The sequence below is a fragment of the Anser anser genome (assembly GCF_964211835.1).
Source record: "Anser anser genome assembly, chromosome: 4".
NCBI classification, from domain to species: domain Eukaryota; kingdom Metazoa; phylum Chordata; class Aves; order Anseriformes; family Anatidae; genus Anser; species Anser anser.
Window position 1 is genome coordinate 7472814 of NC_139724.1, and position 18183 is coordinate 7490996.

At 42.2% G+C, this 18183-nt stretch overlaps 1 protein-coding gene across 1 annotated transcript in view; it reads left to right on the forward strand.

Moving 5' to 3' along the window:
• DNAJB14 (DnaJ heat shock protein family (Hsp40) member B14) overlaps positions 1-18183 on the forward strand; it is a 25932-nt gene continuing 7749 nt past the window's right edge. The window contains exons 1-3 of the mRNA XM_083835558.1: positions 1-372; positions 6451-6625; positions 16493-16638. Of these exons, the coding sequence (XP_083691684.1) occupies positions 240-372; positions 6451-6625; positions 16493-16638 (454 nt within the window). The 5' untranslated portion in view covers positions 1-239. The remainder of the gene's footprint in view (positions 373-6450; positions 6626-16492; positions 16639-18183) is intronic.

Below are 18183 nucleotides of genomic sequence, written 5' to 3' on the forward strand. Positions count from 1 at the left end.
CCGGAAGCAGGCGGCGGGCCGGGCCGAGCCGAGCCGAGCCGTGCCGGGCCGCGGGGCGCCGCGGGTTGGGCCGGCAGCGAGCGGCACGGCGGGGCGAGGGGCGAGGGGCGAGGGCAGGGCGAGCCCGGCCCGGCCGAGCGAGGGGACCCCGCCGCCGCCGCCCCGCGCCCGGCCCCGCTCTGGCTTCGGGCCCCTTCTCCCTGCGCTGCGGCGGGCGGAGGCGGCGGAAGGAGAAGCCCATGGAGGGGAACCGGGACGAGGCGGAGAAGTGCATCGGCATCGCGAGGGAGGCGCTGGAGGCCGGCGACCGCGACCGCGCCCTCCGCTTCCTCGGCAAGGCCCAGAAGCTCTACCCCACCGACACGGCCCGAGGTGAGGCCCCCGACCGGGGGGGGGGGGACCGGGACCGGGGCCGGCGGCCTCCCCGCGGCCCGGCCGCTGCTTTGGGCCCCGCTGCGGGCTGGGGGCTGAGGCGGCAGCCGGGCTGTGCTGCCCTGGGGGAGACGGGGCGCCGAGCTCCCGGTTCTCGGGGCTGCCACCCCCAGCTCAGCGTCCTTCTCGCCGTTGGAAGCCCTCCCGGGCAAGGCGCACGCTGCGGTTTCCGCGCTCACCTGTCCCCCCCCCCGTGCCTTCGGGGAGCGCGGCGACGTGCGGCGCTCCTTCGGTGCTCGCTCCGGGTGTCCGCGCCGCTGGGGAGGCAGGAAGGGCTGCCCCTAATGCCCTGCCCTGACCTAAGGGCCTGGCTGCGGGACAAAACACATCCCGGAGTGCTTCCAGTTGCAGTTTCGCCCCAAAGCCACGCTCCAGAAATGGTAAACGTGAGGCCTTTTTTTATCACTGGATGTCAAGCGAGGAGATTCAGTGACCATTTTCCATCCTCTCTTACCTCCCAACTCTTACACATAGGCAATAAGCTAAGGTGTCATCAGTGCTCTTCTTTTTTTATAGCACGTAGGGTTTGTTTGTTTTCCCTGCAAGACCGGATGGATGTGGCTGGTAAATCAGCAGAAAGAAGGTAACTCTGCTGCCTTGTTTGGATCAAGCATGTGGCACTGTTTGTATTCTTGCCGCTTTACATACTCCTCAGAAATGAAAGCAAACAGAAGCTTGCTGTGTTCCCCTAAATTTCTGTAGCGTGAGATGATGACATGCATGGAAACGTGTTCAGCTTTTTGGAATCTGTGTGGGCCAGGAAGGCTGAGGGTTTCAATTCAGCCTGTTCCACCAAAGGGCACAACTGGTTTTGTGTGCTTCACGTACCTTATTACTACCCTTTGCCTCCAAAACGAGATAGAGTAGCTCTTGGGAAAACAGAAAGACATCTCCATGTGATTTGTTTTGAGATCTTGTGTTTTGTTCTGTTTTTTTTATTTTAAGTAGGACCGCTACTGCGTAACCACCATTGCAAAGTATTCAGAGCAAGAAATAGATGGCTAATTAGGCTATTGTCTGTAGGACACTTGTTTTATTCGCTGTGGAAATTAGCAAAGTGTGTCACAAGTGAGGTACGGATCTGGTGAAAAGAGGATGGTCCTGGGGTTGTGGTAGTGGCCTGTGATCTGGGGAACTGTGCACTAAGTGCCTCACAGCATTTCTCTGCGAGGTTAAGTAAGTCACTCCGCTCTGTTTCCATTAGTGGCAGCTAATTGTTTGTGCTTCGTTTTCCAGGTATTCAGCTTGAAACAAGGGCCTGATTTGTGGAACTGGTGGGCAGTTAAAGCTCCATCTGAAGCTAATGAGAATTGCAGATGCCCTAATACCACTGAAAAAATCAGGCCCTAGGCCTGATTTGAACTAAGTACTTAGAAATTAGGGGACGCTGTAAACCTATAATATCTCTATGCTTCAGTTCGCTAGCCGTGGAGGTTGGTAATTCTTTTTTAGTCATCCCATTTCCTCCCAAAATAACACCAACTCGTTGAGTTTGTTTAAGTTTGTCAGGCACTGAAACTGGCCTGTTAAGAGTGCAGAAAGCTGCAAAGACACAGAATATCCTGTTCTCAGGACGGGAACTGGAAATTGTGCAGTAAATCAGGGCTGGAATTTTACAGGGACAAAGAATAAATGAAATGCCTGCTTCATTATCTCATTGTCCTTTTAGATAAATTAAGTTAGGGGTCCACCTGGAAAAAAAAAAGAAAACAGTAATTCGTTAGATAATTAAAAATTGTCATAGCATATACACAGGAGAAGAAAATAGTTGAGGTTTCTGACTTAATTCTAACACAAATTCTTATTTTACAGACGTAAAACCCCATAAAGGGTTGGTTTTCTATGGTGAAAGGATGATATGACAGCTCTGGTTGCCCTTGTGCTCACTTGTTCTCTCTCTGGGATATGTATTAGGAGGTACTTCTTTCCAGTTTCTCTCTGAAGTCACAAATTCACCATAGGGCATACCTTTAGTGTCAGTTTGGGAATAATTGCCCACCGTTCCATAAATGATGTTCCATCGGTAATACAAGCAGCGAGAATGGTAGCGCTGAGTTGGGTTTTGTTTTTTACTGGTGGGACCTTCCTCCTCCTCGTGTTACAGTTGATTGCGAAAGGGCGTAGAGCAGGTTTTAACTGTTATCTCTAAAACTATATTACACGTGGCTTATTTTTGGCAACATTTGCATTTAAAGTTCGGTCCTCAGTGAAGTTTAGTTTTGCTAAACAAAGCCTGAAATGCGCTGACTGCAGCGGTGGTGCTATTTTAAGGCTTTACTAGTGTGAAGTGGAAGGTCAGTGTTTGTTCAGTGGCACTTAGCTGATGACTTCATAGGAACCGTTCACGTTGACGTCACTCTTTGCTAGCAAATTGTTGTACAATTCAGCTGCTCAATCAAAATATTAAGTTTGATTATGATTTTGATAGTGATTCATCTTGCAACTGAATGGAAACTAATTGCTTGTCTGGAAAAGATTTGTAAGAGTGGATTTAAAGATAACAAAGGATGATCTCCTTTTCAAACATATGCGCCATTCTGCTTGGAGCTGAAGGCACCAGATGACATTACGGACAGCTTTATTTTTCAGGGCTTCTCAAGATTTCTTGCACTGCTTCTGATGCTGCCTTTAAAAGCAAACCTTTCCTTTCAGGAGTATGTGAGCTTCATTTTTTTGGGGGGTGGTGTTCTAGTAGAAAGAAGTTCAGCTGTTCTTTCCGTTAGTGAAACAGGGGTCATGTTTGATCCACAGTGGAATCAGATGCAGTGCAAAGATCTTTCATTCAGAAATGAGTAACAGTGCATGCAAGAGAGCCTTCGTACACTTGGAGGTGAGATTCATCGTCTTAACCTGCCAAGAAAATAAATCATTGACTCCTTGCATATCCTATTTTAAAACACCCGTGTGCACTCTGAAATTTCTCTTTCATACACTGTTAGTAGTGCCATTCTAACATCTGGTTTTACCACCACCAGTTCATGGATGAGTCAAAATTTGTTGTGACTATATGAACTGAATATTTTTACCTGAAGGAAACAACAGCTCCAGACCCTTTGTAGGATTTTCTTTTTCAACGCAGAGCAGTAGCATGTTTGTGTGTGCTGTGTCCTGCTAGCTTGCAAAGTTAACGCTTACGGATTTGCCTTAATAACGCTTACTTTCTGCGAGTGTCCTAGATTGTCTCCTCGGCACTGCAGCTCCATTACGTAGATGAGAGCTTTGGCAAGGTTTTTAGGAAGTAGTGGTGTTGAAAGCATAGCGCAGGCAAGGCAGCTCCTGAACAGACTTACCGCCTGGATTTGCTCTGAGGAGTTGCTGGAGGTTAGAAATGCAAATTGTTGCCTGTATCTGCGTTTCTACCATTATTAGTGCTTCTGATACTGCACAAGCGTTAGCGTAGGGATGGGGATTTTCTAGAGGAATACAGGTACAAAGACAGGCTTTGCAAAACCGTTCATTAAGCATTGTTTATAGAGGGAAAGTCAGGGTGGCATGATCGGTAGCATCCCACATTATACCATTATTAAATATTGAAGGTCACAAAATAGAAAAAGAATAATTTTGTTTTCTCTTATCGCTTATCTGGAGCAAATCCGGTCTGCAAGCGCTTCATTTTGAGGGCACTTGTGTTCACATCTCTATTCTCGATTAGTTATTACTTCACTGACCTGAGAACTTTAACTGCTGTACCAGATGGTATTAGAGGCAGCTTGCAGCTACTCAGATGTGTGCTTCAGTTATAATCCTTTTTGCAACTATAGCTTTCCTGTTTTCAAGAACCTCACTTCGTCTGCGGTGAAAACATCCCCTGAGTGTACAAACCAGCATATAAATGTGAGCCTCGTCTTTATTTCCGCAGTGAAAAGCCTGACCTGACCATTGATGAATCGTGCTGAGGCAGGCGCGAACGCGAGACCGGCGCTGAAATCAGCTGGCTGTCTTGGTCGGGCCGCGTGGGGCTGTCTGCCTGCAGACCTTCGGGCTGCTGCTGCCAGCGGGTCGTGGGCAAAGTGTTAAGTAAAAGCAAACAGGGGAGCTCTAAAAAGCACGTCTCAGAAAAGTGCTTCTTTTCCTTTTAAACAAAGCTCTGCTTCCTTTTCCTTCCTGTGCTTCTCTGAGGTACAAGCTGGAACATGTAGGATCCCAGTTTGCTGCTGCTTTGGGAGAGACCGTGCTAGGCAGAAGAGAATTTTTTTAATTAGATTTAGGAGAAAGTCCTTCAGGCTTCTTCTCATTAGCTTCTAGAGGAAAATGCTTTTTAACAGTAAAGCTACAACATGCTTTCACGGTGAGTGGGATCTTTTTTAATGACACTAAATCCTGCTTGTTTATGAAATGCTATGTAGTTTGCCATCTTGCTCTGGAAGGCTGTCTCTTCAGTAAAGAGAGGCTATTTAATAACCTCTTATCTACATCATGTTTCTTGTGCAGTCCCCTAGGTTAGAATGGGACTGGTTCTGATTTATTGATAAGATGGATGCCCCCAGAATGCAGGCTTATATCCAGAAAGAAGAAGGCAACTTCATGTCTGATGATTTGTTAAAATGACTGTATTTGAGATCTTTCCTTCTGTGATCTGAGAGAGGATTTAAAGATCTAGCAAAAGTACACTGGCTTTCAGGATTGAGGAATCAAGAGTTGGGTGTAGCTGACTGGTCCCAATTTACCTGGGGCAAACAATAGTTGAAATTTCAGCTAGTGTTGTCTGAAGGGGGGTATAGAACATCAGTTTGTGGCCACTCATGGCTCAGGTTACAAATACCTGTATGATGCAGCAGCTGACACGCTGAAGAAACCCCTAGTAGGGTGTGTTGCAATTTTCCAGTCTGACAAATATGTGGGTTCATCTTTCTGGTTCTCATCACTCTTGCCATGACGAGACGTTATCAATGCTTTTCTGAGATGTAGGGGTACTCGTTCGCTTCCCTGGATAAGCGTGGGCTAGGTTGTGACACTAGTCAAGTCATCCATCCTGGGGCTCAGGAACTGAGCCCATGCCCTAAGCCATTCTTTGTGCATTGGAATAAGGATGCTGCCTTCGTGTTGTCTGAAAGCATTAACACCAGTGTAATGAAGCAGCCTTTATTTTGGAATCCAAGATGGCTGACATTCACGTGAGGCCTGCCCCTGTTCCACAGGCAGGGAGGTACTTCAGTCCCGCTACCTATTTTCCGTTTCCTCTAAGCGTGTATGTGTTCTGTCACGCTTGAATTTAATCAGGAAGTCTCTTGTTTGTGACCTTACTAGAGGTAATGAGGTAACCCCAAGGCTGCTTGTTGGGAAAGACGTGGAGCTGAACAGCCCTGTTTTCCTTAGCAGCTGCCAACAGAAGCCTGCACCTTCAGCGCAAATGATGCCCAGAGTTTGCCGTCTAGTTTGGATTAGGTGCCACGGCCTTTTCCCTGGGACATTATACGTTACTTATCTTTTTTTATTTTGTTAAAGAAACAATGGAAATGAATTGTCAGTTTTGCTGTAAAGTCCATAACTCTTGGTTCTAAAGGCTGTTAACCAGATAAATATCACCAAATATTATTGTGTCATAAATATCAATAAATCTGTTGTCAGGACAAGTTTGCCTACTTAGGCAAACCAGGAGCTGGGTTTGGGCTCTGGGTGGAGTAACTGTCAGGTTCTTTAGGGTGTTAGATTTGTTCCTCTTTTGTTTGCAGTTGCTTATTCAGGTACTTTGATGTTTTCACCCCAAAGAATGCATTCAGTGCCTCTAAGACACATGGAGATGGAGTACCTGGAGATACTCTCTCCAGTATTAAATTACCTTGTCAGAGATTGAGAGAATTCCAACCATGAATTTTGAAACGCTTTTCCATAGTTTTGCCATGAAAAGGAGTTGCAGACTGGTTTCAGATACGTTTGTGGTACAAAGTGATGATTGAAAAGAAAGGAGAATATAGCAGCTAGTCTTTTACGATGTAGTGCTCCCATTTAAGATACTTGAGAGCCCTGACTTAATTACTAATGCCTGTAATGACACTACGATATCCTGTTGTTTTACAGTTTTGTTGGAAGCTATTACGAAGAATGGAAGTACTGCTGGGGGAGGCGCCTACTGCCGAAAACCAGCCGGTAGCAATGATCAAAGTAAGCCCAATAGCACGAAGGAGAGCAATGCATCTGCTGCGAGTGAAAGTGGGAAAGGCTACACCAAAGACCAAATGGAAGGAGTATTCAGGTATGGCCCTGCTTAAATACACCGCTGGTTTTCATTCTGTGTGTTGTGTGCTTACGTTTTCAGAGGTAGCATCAAGAGAAGCAACAGAAAATTCAAGCATAGCTGAGAATAGTTACCTGTACTGAACCGTAACTAGAAGGGAGAGTTTTACTGTGTTCAAACACAGCGTGATATGCTGTCACTTTGCAAGAAAGGTGATGCCCATCTACATAAAATAACCTTGATGAATTAAAAAAAAATACTCAAAATAGTTATTAAGCAGATCTGATGGTAAATGGAAGTAGTGATGAAAAGTCTGTAGTACAACTTGCAGGACAGTGTTTCTATTAAATATTTTTATACTCAGCTACCTAAGTTTGCATTACGTACTTACTCTTAAAAGTCTGTTGTCAAGCTAATCTTGCTGTTCAGGCTGGTCTTAGAACAGTGTTAAAAACTATTTTGTTCTGGAAGTACAGATACCTGAGAAACATGGAAGCACATAGTCTAAACACCGTTTGTAAACTGTCTGGACTTCATGTAGCATGATAGTATTAAGATGGGACAACAGCAGAAAAGGAGGATGTGAGAAAAGAAACAAAGATCAATAGAAATGTCCTTCTGAGGCGAGTAACTCTTATGTTACGTGATCATTATACGCTCGTTGTCAGTAGGAGTGAGAAAAACACTGTTTGAGATGTGCTCTTTTTTTTCTGTGCTAAAGAGATGTTGATGTGGCCACTCTAAAACTGCACACCTCAAAAAACTGCACACCTCAAAACCCACCTTTATTTTCAGATAAACAGAGCCCAGATATTTTCAAGGGAGTTCAAAGAAGGGAAATCAAAGGGTCCTCATCTCCTAGTTTGTGTAGATTGACCTATTGTGCAGAACACAAATCTGTGTGTTAATTTTTTGATGTGAAATGTATGTTGCTGTTAATATTGTCTTGGGATCTTTTCCTGACGTTCAACAATCTGTTCAGCTGTGCTGCCAATGAGGAAAAACTCGCCTTTCTTTGTTGATACAGCAGCACTGTATTCAGGCAGGTAGAAAACAGCATCTCTCATGATTATCCTCTTATTGTGGCTATTTACTAAAACTTGTCATTTACCATCATCTCCCTGGTTGATTGATATAGTTGACCTTCATGGTACATCTAAAGTAAACTCTGAATAAGCACATGGATTTTCAACCACCTTGAGATACTGGCTGCGGTATGTGTGCATGCAGGTGAGGCCGTGGACACGTTTGTGAGCCAAAATATCCAGAAAGTAAATCCTCCATAAAATGGGGCTTAGATCAGATTAAGACATGTAACACATTTCCAGAAAGCTGCTACAAGTAAGGCTGTATTACTGCCAGTATTCACTCCCCCGTGACACGCCATTCTGAGTTGCAGTCTGCTTTGACATCAGGCTGTCTGCAAGTTGTTTCTTGTTTGCTTGTTTATTTGTTTTACGAGAAAGTAATGTTCTCTACTTCGTCTTGCCTAAAATGATGCTATAGAGCCAGCTTTTCTCCATGGTATGCTTTTATGGGATTGTTTCCTTGAAGGGCCTTACTAGATACCAGACAAAATTATTCCAGTTTGGGGAGATCAGAACCAGAGGTATTCACCCACGTCACACACTGAGAATAATATTGATGCAACACTGCTTTTTAGTGACTATTTCAACAATTTATTTTGTGAATAAAAAATTTGGGGTTTTAACACCCCCCCACGCGCACACACCCCCAGGGGGTGGTTACGAATAAGCAATTGTACTAGCTTGCAGAGTAGCCCAAGTTTGTTTATATTTTACATACAACATAGAAAATCAGCTGTTAAAACAGTATCTTGACGTTAGTCCGAGTGATGCATCCTTTAGTAGAGCAGTTAATAAACCTTTGGAGAAAGACTGCCTTTTAGTTTAGATGTGCAGTAATCAGCAGAGCAAATCTCTAGTCTTGCTGGAACATCTGAAGAGTTTGTCACGTTGTCTGTTAGTGACATCAACACGCCACTTAAAAAATTTGTGGTGAAGAAGATGATGTTTTCCTTGCCAAGGAGAACAGTATTAAATACAAACAGTGGGCTAAAACCTAATGGAAAAATATAACACATTCAGTGATGATAGCTGAAGGGAAGCTCATATTTAAACCACAGCGAGAATGAGCTTTTTAGTTGGAAACATGACAGGCTGCATATGTTATTGCTTCAGTCGGGCCCCAGACTTTTCCAGTTAAATGAAACATGCCCCTCTGGGAAGGGTATTCTTTAGAGAGTCAAGCTTGTCACCACCATATGCTTCTGCCTTACCACAGCTGAACAGTTTTCAGAGCTTTGAATTGGTTATAGAAATGCTGTGTGAAAAAAAGGTGGGTTTAATTTTGTTTCATGCCTGATTTCTGTTTTTTTCCTGTGAAAAACTATATTTTTAAATAGCAAGGTAAGCAATCTTCAATTCTTTGTTAATTCTGAAACTTACAATGAATTTGAGTCCATCAAACTAAATTGTTCTGTACGCTTGTGATTTGAAAGATGGTCATTATCCTCAGGTATTCTTCTCTCTAGGAATTTTTGGTTCCGTGTTAGTAACTCAGTATAGACTTGAGAGGAGGTGTTCCAGCTGTAACTACACATGCCATGTACAACCCTTTCTTACAGGCACTAGTGAGCAGTAGGACAGGGATGGCTCTGAGCTCTCCAGCTTGAATCACTGATTGGCATGCCTGGAGTTGCCCAGAAATCTTAAATTTGCTTTAGATTTAAGAAGCTTAGTGAAGACACTTGGATCAGTATAACTAATTAAACTGCATTGCTTTTCAGGGTTACTCTAATAGTGTGGGCAGATACGAGTACAAACAAACACCTGAGTGCTGTTTTTATTTTTTCACGTACACAGGGGACGCTGATCACTACTAGCAAGCTATCATAACACTTTTCTAGAGCATTGCATGAGCTTGCAAACAAGTTACTCGACAGGGAGAAGCCTAAGATGCAATACCTCCCCACTGATTGCATAAGTGCTGGGTGATGCTCTGATCTCTGTAAGAAATGAGCTTACTGTTGCAGTGGGACAATTTGAAGGTTGAGATATTCAAAAGCACCTTGTTATTTTTGAATTGAAATTCTGCGGAAACACCATCTGCATGCATGCCTCTTTTTCTTAATGGTGGTTATCTTGTCACCGGGGGCTGGATCAAGTTGCCATTACAGTTTAGGTGGCCTGCATGTCATAATGATTGACAAGAGACGAGCAGAAATCTATTAGGACCGGCAGTAGGTTTAATGTGTTTTCAGAGCAAGTGCTCTAGAAGTCTCTAGGCAATTGAATCCTGTCTGAGCAATGTCAAGATAAGTGCGTGAGAATCACACGCATGGCAAAAAAGGGAGATTTGCATTTGGCTTCTGCAGTCTATACTTAAAGCAATTCCTCAAATGTTCAATATAGGTTATTGGCACTTTTTACTGAGATAAAGAGATGAAACATCTATGTAAGAAAGAAAATGTAAACTTATTTTTCTTTTACTTAACTGGAAAAGTGTTGATTCTTACAGATTACAGTTGTCAAAGAGCTGTTAATTACTTTCAAGCAAATTCTGTTCATAGTATATCTGCCTTCTTATACCAAGTGTGCAGATACTTTGGAAAGGTTTTGTGAACTAGCATGAAATTAAAAATAAATAAAAGAAACAATTGCCTGCTGTGTATTAATCTTTCACATATCGTTTTATGCTGTTAAATGTGTGTTATCTTTTACTACATAATTTGAATAAAAATGTTTTGGAGCTGTAGATAGGTCGTACGCTTTATAAAGATTCCCTTTAAATGATCTTAAAATTCATGTGACGTCCAGCGCCTCTTTAGTAAAGAAGCTAAAGCATACATTCCAGATTACCTTTTTGAGAACTGAAAAATAACTTCCATGAGTAGTATATGTTGGACTTGGTTTGCTGTCTTGTGAAAGCTTTGTTGGAGTATTGCTTCTCCTGCACTGCTAGTGCCTGCCCCTTGGAAGAGAGCACAGGAAATATTTATTTATTTATTTATTGTTTGGATCTTTGAGCTAGAACCAAAACAACCTGCCAGAGGCATGAGTTCTGTAGGACCCTTGCAAGGCAGGATTAAATTTCATCCAGCACTGGTCAACAGTTAATCAGCAACTTGACTTGAATTCACCGAGGAAACCAAAAAATTCTCTCTACGCATTTCATGTAAGGAATGCAAGCCATGTGACTTTTTGCAGGCCTTCTGCAGAGACTTCTGCAAACTCAGCAAAAAGATATAGCATTACTTTTTTTAACACGGGGTCATGAAGATAATTAAAATAGAATAATAAGAGCAGTCAACAAGTCTTTAAAAAGAAAGAAATCAGGGCATGCCTTTAATTAGGCTTCTAGAACCGCTGTGAATCGTTGAAACATGCAGTTGAATGGTTGGGAAAGTCAAGGTAGAAATCAGTTACAAGGTCTGTCATGGAGAAGTGGCACAGAAGATACACTGTCAGAAAGCTTTAATGTACACTTTTTACAGTTAAGCCACACCTTACAGTTAAGAAAAGAACTTAAAATCTGGAGGAAAGTACGCTAATGTGAGCATGGAGTTGAATATTTCATTTAATACACACAGGAGAAACAAACTGAGTGAGTTCATCTGAGACCAAGTACCAAGGCATGCACCCTAACGTGGTGTTGCATCTGTAAGAAAAACAGGGAACTGAAACGTCTGGGACGTATTTGGGGTATGCTGATAACAGCTTGAGCTCTGCAACAGCAGCACGAAGATGCCCCTCTTTCCAATCTAGAACACCTGTTGCAGACCACACTTTTTTCATCCAAACTGTGACTGGCACATTCCCAATTCAGCTGCAAGATGCCATTTGCTTCAGGCTCTCCGTCATCATTGGAAACTTGAGCCTATGTAGAAACTGGTTTGTGCTTTAGTACATTTTTCTGCTAAACACTGGGATCAGTAGTCAGCGTAGCTTTCTTTTGCGCAGTTCTTTATCTCTGGCATTCACATTGCTGCATGCTGTGCTGCTCAGTTTAGATTACCATCGGGAGAAATAACTGTGACTCCCAGCAGGAGCTTTTGGAGATTGTGGTCAAAGTATTTGTCTTTGGGGCCATCCCTATGCGTGCACGCAGAGGTTTTGGAAGGCCTTATGAAATATGTAGTAGTAACCAAAATCCATAGCTACTGATCACTGCAGGTATTTGATGCAGAAATGCAAGCAGGTTTGGTTAACCTGATAAAAGCTGTTGACCTAATCTGAATTGTAGATTCGAGCAGTGGAACAAGGAGCAAAGCAATAGGATCACATCATTTTGTAGGCACAGGAGAAGCAGAGGTGGTAGCCCCAGAATTTCTGCGGATGAAAGCAGACGTCTCTGGACCTGCTCTGCTATCAGAGCAGTGAGAGGAGCGCGGCAGCAGGCAGAGCTCGCTGGGCAGTTCTGCCACAGGTGGCTTGTCTACTGCAAGCAGGAATGGTGGAGGTTTGCAAGCCATGACAAGATTCCTCTGCCAACAGGCTGTGAATGAATGTAGGCCATTGCTTACTCTGGTGCAGTTTGAGAAGACCGCTTTCAAAAAAGTCAGATATTTTTTCAGGAGCATCCGGCACTCGTGCCCTCCTAAAACAGACAGTGAATCTGTTAACCAGAAGGATATTGCCAAGGTGCTGGCAGGGGGCTAACAATTCAGCAAGGGCAGAAATTAGCTAAAGAGCAGAAGGAACTACAGAGTGATTCTGAAATAGAAGTAATCCAGCCAGAAATGAAAAATACAAGAATCACAGTTCACAAAAATAAATTGACACTGAAAGCAACAACTTTGAAATAAGCCAGAAATAAACAAACAAACAAACAAACACCAGTTCAATACAAAAGGGGGCAGTCCATAAGCAAGTTGCAATTTTAAAAAGAAACATCTGTGTGGGGTTTACATATGCAGGTAAATAAGCACCGCGGATTACTGTGCCTTAACTGCAGCAAAACCAAACAAAAATAACAGTTAGAAAGGCAGCTTTTGGAAAACTACTAGTTCGTGCTGCAAGTGCTACAGGACCCGGGTTTCAGATGCGGATAAAAGCCACAACTAACATCAGCGATCGGCCTTTTCTGAAACATCCACTGGTTTTCCTCTCACTTTTCCCAGCCTCTGCTGGCCTCTGTTGCGTGACTGGGAACAGGAGACAAGTGGGAAGACAAGTGGACAATTGCTCCCTCCGTCCCTCATGAGCCAAATTTCCACAGGACAGCTCAAAGTTCAGGCGAGGGATTGTGGCAGCGTGGGATAGTGATGCCTCATCCTACAATATCAGTTGGCTTGGAGACAAGCGGTGAGGAGTATGTCCGAAAAGGCCTGCTTCTACTAAGGAGCAGGGGTCAGAAGTGGGCCATGGCTTACAACAGCTCCCAGCAGCTGGAGAGAAGTTTCTTATAGGGATGGTGGCAATCTGAGGGAAGAAGGCTTAAGTCTCGGAGAGCCTTTGCCAAGCCCACGGTCCCCGTTTCTTGAAGGTAGAGGCAGGAGGAAGTGGTGTCAGAGAAGCCTGGTGACTGCACAGCCCATGTGTGACAGGAGGGTCTGGTGCCTTGCCCTGGTGATCCACTGCAGTTTGTCCTGCTAGTTAAACCAGCTTACCAGGCTGGATTTGCGATGCATTCAAGTTTTGCCTCTCATGGGTACACCGCAAACACTGATAAACTTGTTTAATTGGAAAGCACCTTCTGATCATCTTCACTTGTGCTGCCTTCCCCAGTGCAAAGCTGCTGTGGAAGGAGTTCTGGTGCAAAACTACTCGGACTTTGCTGAGGGGGCAAGAACCGAGCCATTACCCTGTAAGGATTGCTTTTTGCCTTGAAGTGACAAAAGAATCATGCAAGACTCTTGTGTAATGTCAGGGTGTAGTGAGGGTTTCATAGCACAAAGTCATTGCTGAGAATTCCAGGTACAGGCACAGTTTTTGGCCTCTGTGTATTTACACAATCATTTGATGTACTTTAGCTTTAAAATTTGATCTAACTAATCCAAAGTCCTGCTAAACTCTGCAAAATTGCCTTGCGTGGTCCACGTGCTTCACTATGAAGTGACCTGCAGCAGTGCTCCTCGGGCTGTCCGGCAGAGTACCTGCAGACTGCGTTTGCTGCTGGGGTTTGTAAGAGCCATTACTGACCTGCTTGAGATCTGAAGATGAAGGTCTGAAGGCCAGGCAGTGAACAGGAGTCGCATATCTCGGGGTTCGTCCTGTGCAGCAGCGACGAGGGCAGTGTACCCGGTCTGGAGGATCAGTGGCAGGTCTGTGGCAGGCAGTGTTCCTGTGAGCGGGCCCATCCTGACGTGAACCCACAAGGAAGAATAAAAGTCAGGGGTGGCCATCACAAACTCACAAAGGCTTCTTTGTTTAAGGCTGGCTGTTTAGCCTGGGCTAGCCAGTCAGGGTATGAGGGCAATTTGGAATGAGGTGTGCTCGAAATACTAAGTCATAGCTTCATACAAAATCAGGAATGTTGGAATGGAAATATTTGTGCATTTGCATATTTTGTTTGACAAAGCAGACGTTAACAAAGATATGCAAAGAGAAAATAGAAATGTGTTATACCTTGGCAGAATGTTTATTTCTTGACACGTAACAGCTCGTTTGTGTGCCGGGTTCGGGATAGCAGTTTCATTCACCTCTTCTGAGGGCAAGCTCTGTATGACCCACCCAGCAGGTTCCTGCCTGCACATCCTCATCAAGATGTAGCTCTGGTTTGGTGCACTGGCTCTAAGCAGTTTGTGGGGTCAGAAACTGGCGAGTCATGTACTGACCTGCACATCTTCTGATCAGTAACAGCCATTCCTACTTTCCCCATCAGGGTTGTCCACCACGGGACTTCCACTGGCCGTGAATGGGAGGAAAGTCTGGGGCAAGTTTTTGAGGATTAGAGCAGGTTGACGTTCCTTGGGTTGGTTGTTTTTTTTTTCTCTGCTTTTCTCTTCATCCTACAGTGTTATGAAATAAGTGCATAACAGATCTGCACAGAAGTAAATTTTAATTTTTTTTTCCATGTTTGTTACTTCCATGAGAAATGACCATATGCTTTTGGGGGAGGAAGCTGAGGTGAAGAACTTAGACCAGATGCTGACATAGCAATTTCTTGAAATAAATCTTAATCTGATACTGTTAGACTTTCAAATAAAGCTGTTTGTTTTGATACAGTTCATAAGTAATCCAGATCTTGAGGCTGAAGATGAAGGGACCAAAATTTTTGCTAATTGTACAAGTTAACAAACACAAGTTTCCAGTACTCAGAGTGTAATTTAATGTATTTTCTTTCCATTACTTCTTGTTGATGGATTTACTGTATTCTTTTTAATTAGCTTTATCAGCTTCCTAACTGCAGCTTATTAAACACTACTTCAATATAATGAGCTATATTTATGTCACAGGATGTTCGAGTTGGCGGCTGCCTGCATACATTCAATTCAGTGCTCTTGTGAGCACTGCACCGAGACAGCCGTAAAAGCTCGTGTTGTTCCATTATACCGGAAAAGGGATCCCTCAAATGCAACCTGGTTTGATCTATCTGAGAACTACGGAGGACCACACACGATGGTGTGGTTGTACTTCTAATGCTAGCATTCCCTTAATTACAGGGTCCCCATTCTTCATTCACGAAACTGCCAAAGGCTTGCTTACTCCCTTTTTTTCCACTTGGCTACTCTGTGTATAGTCTTTGTAACACTAAACCCATATTTACCTAGAAATGTGTGCATTTAAAAGAATGTGAACACAGTTACAGCCATGTGAAGAGACTCACATTAAGCTTTTAAAGTATTTCTGGATGTAATTTCTATTTCTTGCTCAGACCAGCTCTTTTCTTTTGGTATTCACCAAATGTTAGTGTGCCTCATTTCCGCAGCGCAGTTCTGTGGTTCAGCCTTATTTTTCTCTGTTTCTGATCTCTTATGATGAACTCTCTAACTTTTTATGAAAAAAAAACCAAAACCTAAAACTTAGCAGGATTGATTTTAAGGTGTATTTATTGGTTTGATAAGTTCTTCCTACCTACACAGAACTAACGTTCTCTCAGTCCCTTGTAACTGCAGTTTCTCTCTTCTGGCTATTGTAAAGTATACAAATCATCAAATAATTTCCAGATTTTGCTGTTCATCTCTGGGTGAGACTGCTTGTAGTATAGACTGCTATATATAATATAGACTGCTTATACTGAATATTTCCAGGTTTTCAGAGTCTTCACTGAACATTTGAGATGAGTTGAGTCTGTAATTGCAGGAACTGTGTATGTTTTTTTACCTTACATAAACACGTACAGAAAGTTTGTTAAGATCCAGGTGCATTCCCAGCAACAGAGGTGTTCTCACATACCTTATTTCCCTCAAAAGTGAATGTTTGAATGAATTGTGACTTCACTTTTGTTTGGAGAAAGGAAGGTATTGTTTTGTTTTATATCCTGCAGAACAAAATACATTTGCTGTTGACAGTCAAAACTGGTCTTTCTACCTGCTAGCTCTGCAAAGTAAATTTGAAATCCTCATTTTATGCATTATTAACAGCAATATTCACATAATTGGAGATGAGGAAATTCTACAAAAACTGCAAACAGAAACCTTTTCTTACAACGGTAGTAGTTTTACAATACAAGTAGCACAAAATAAATGTATCTAGTAAGTAATTTCAAATACAATAGTTTATTGTGCTCAGTTTTGAGCTTATTGTGAAAAATGGCTTTCTTATTTGTTTGTAGGGTGGAATTTTTTGTTTATTTTGTATTAAAAGTGAGAGTTGTAATGTTTTCCATCAGTGCAACGTGTTACCTCATTTGCAGCTGTGTTCTAACATACTACGATTACATCTTTTTGGTTACAATATTTTATTTCATTTTCTTTTGCAGTATAAAGAAATGTAAAAATTATTATGAAGTCCTTGGGGTGTCAAAGGATGCAGGTGAAGAAGACCTAAAGAAGGCTTATAGAAAACTTGCTTTGAAATTCCATCCAGACAAAAACCACGCACCTGGAGCAACAGAGGCTTTTAAAAGTAAAATTTTTACTTAAACTTTCTTTTATGATTGAACTCTGTCCGTTTAAAAGCAATCCATCTGCATTGTTTGATTGTCATTCTATAAAATCGTCAGTGTGGTATTTTGTAGCTAATATTAAACTGACCTTTTTAGCCAAAGAAATGTTTGACCTTTATTATTTTGGCATATACCTAGAAGTTGAGATGAATAATGTGGACTTCTGGAGAGGGTTCATTTTAAGAGGATCGACTGTAATTTTCAGGTACAGAGAGAGAATACTAATGCTTGCTTTGTGAAATCCAGTTGCACTTCGTTGCTGTCATCCATTTTGACTGAATGCAAGTCTATCGCTTGAAGTTGGTTCAATGTAATATCGGTACATATGATACGATTATTCAGGTTTTTGAGGGGGGGTTATAGCATTTGCCATTACTTTTGCTTCTGGAAAACCTGTATCAAGAATGGTGATTTGAATGAAGAGCAGTAGTTACATGGAGTAAATATTAACAGTCCTCATAAATATGCTATTTTTTAGGATGGGAGTAGTACACTTAAAAGGACAAGTGACACTTACTGGTTGGTGCGTTGCTTTTACTGGATATGCAGCTTGTAGTGAATGCTATTATATTATGAGATAAGTAAATTGATTTCTAGTTTAAGCATTGATGTAGCCCTCTAAAACATCCAGACTGAATACACAAAATTGCCATGAGCATATTCATTTTTATATTGCTGAAATGAATAGAATTTTACTAGGTATGCATTTGAATCCATGACATTTGCTTTTATTTCAAGCTCAAATAGCAAAGTAATAGTTACTAGCAAAAGGCAGTTTTTACTGAATCATGTGCTTTGCTAAGTTACCTTTTCGTTACAATTCCTCCCATGTGTGTACTTTTGTTACTTTTTCCATACAAAAGCATTTATTGAGAAATGCCCATTAATAGTTGCCTCTGACTGTTTCTTTGGTCAAGATTTACAATCTAATCTGACGCGAGGCTGCCAGGTTTTGCACACTGCAAGGAGAATTGTTTTGAAGAAAACTACTGCTTCATCTCAGACATAGATGAAAAGCAATATGAATCTGTCTGAAATGGTCATGCGGAAAGAAATGATCTATGGTACTTCAGTATTTTTTCCTGCGTGAGGTTTATATTCAGACATTTGAAAAAATTTATCAGTTACAATTCTTACGTTGGGGAAAAAAAACAAAAAAAGGAAAAAAAATGCCAACAAGACTTCTCATACAGATTTTAAGGGGTAATTATAATAGCTTGTTAACAATTACAGAGAAAAGTAGATGTACCATAGCAGGAAAGTTTATCAGTGATTGTTGTTTTAATAAGGCTATGTGATGGCTTTATTCTAAAAAAGGTGTTGTTCTTATAAAATTGTCTCCAGCCCTAGAAATTAAATAATTCTTCCCTGTTAATAGCATTTTAAATAATCTTTGAAATCTTGGAAATTGGTATCTTATTATTTAATCTTTGATTTAAAATGAGCACTTTGGTCAAGTTGGATTTCTTGGACTTAATTTCACTTTCTGGTTCTTAACTAGATGA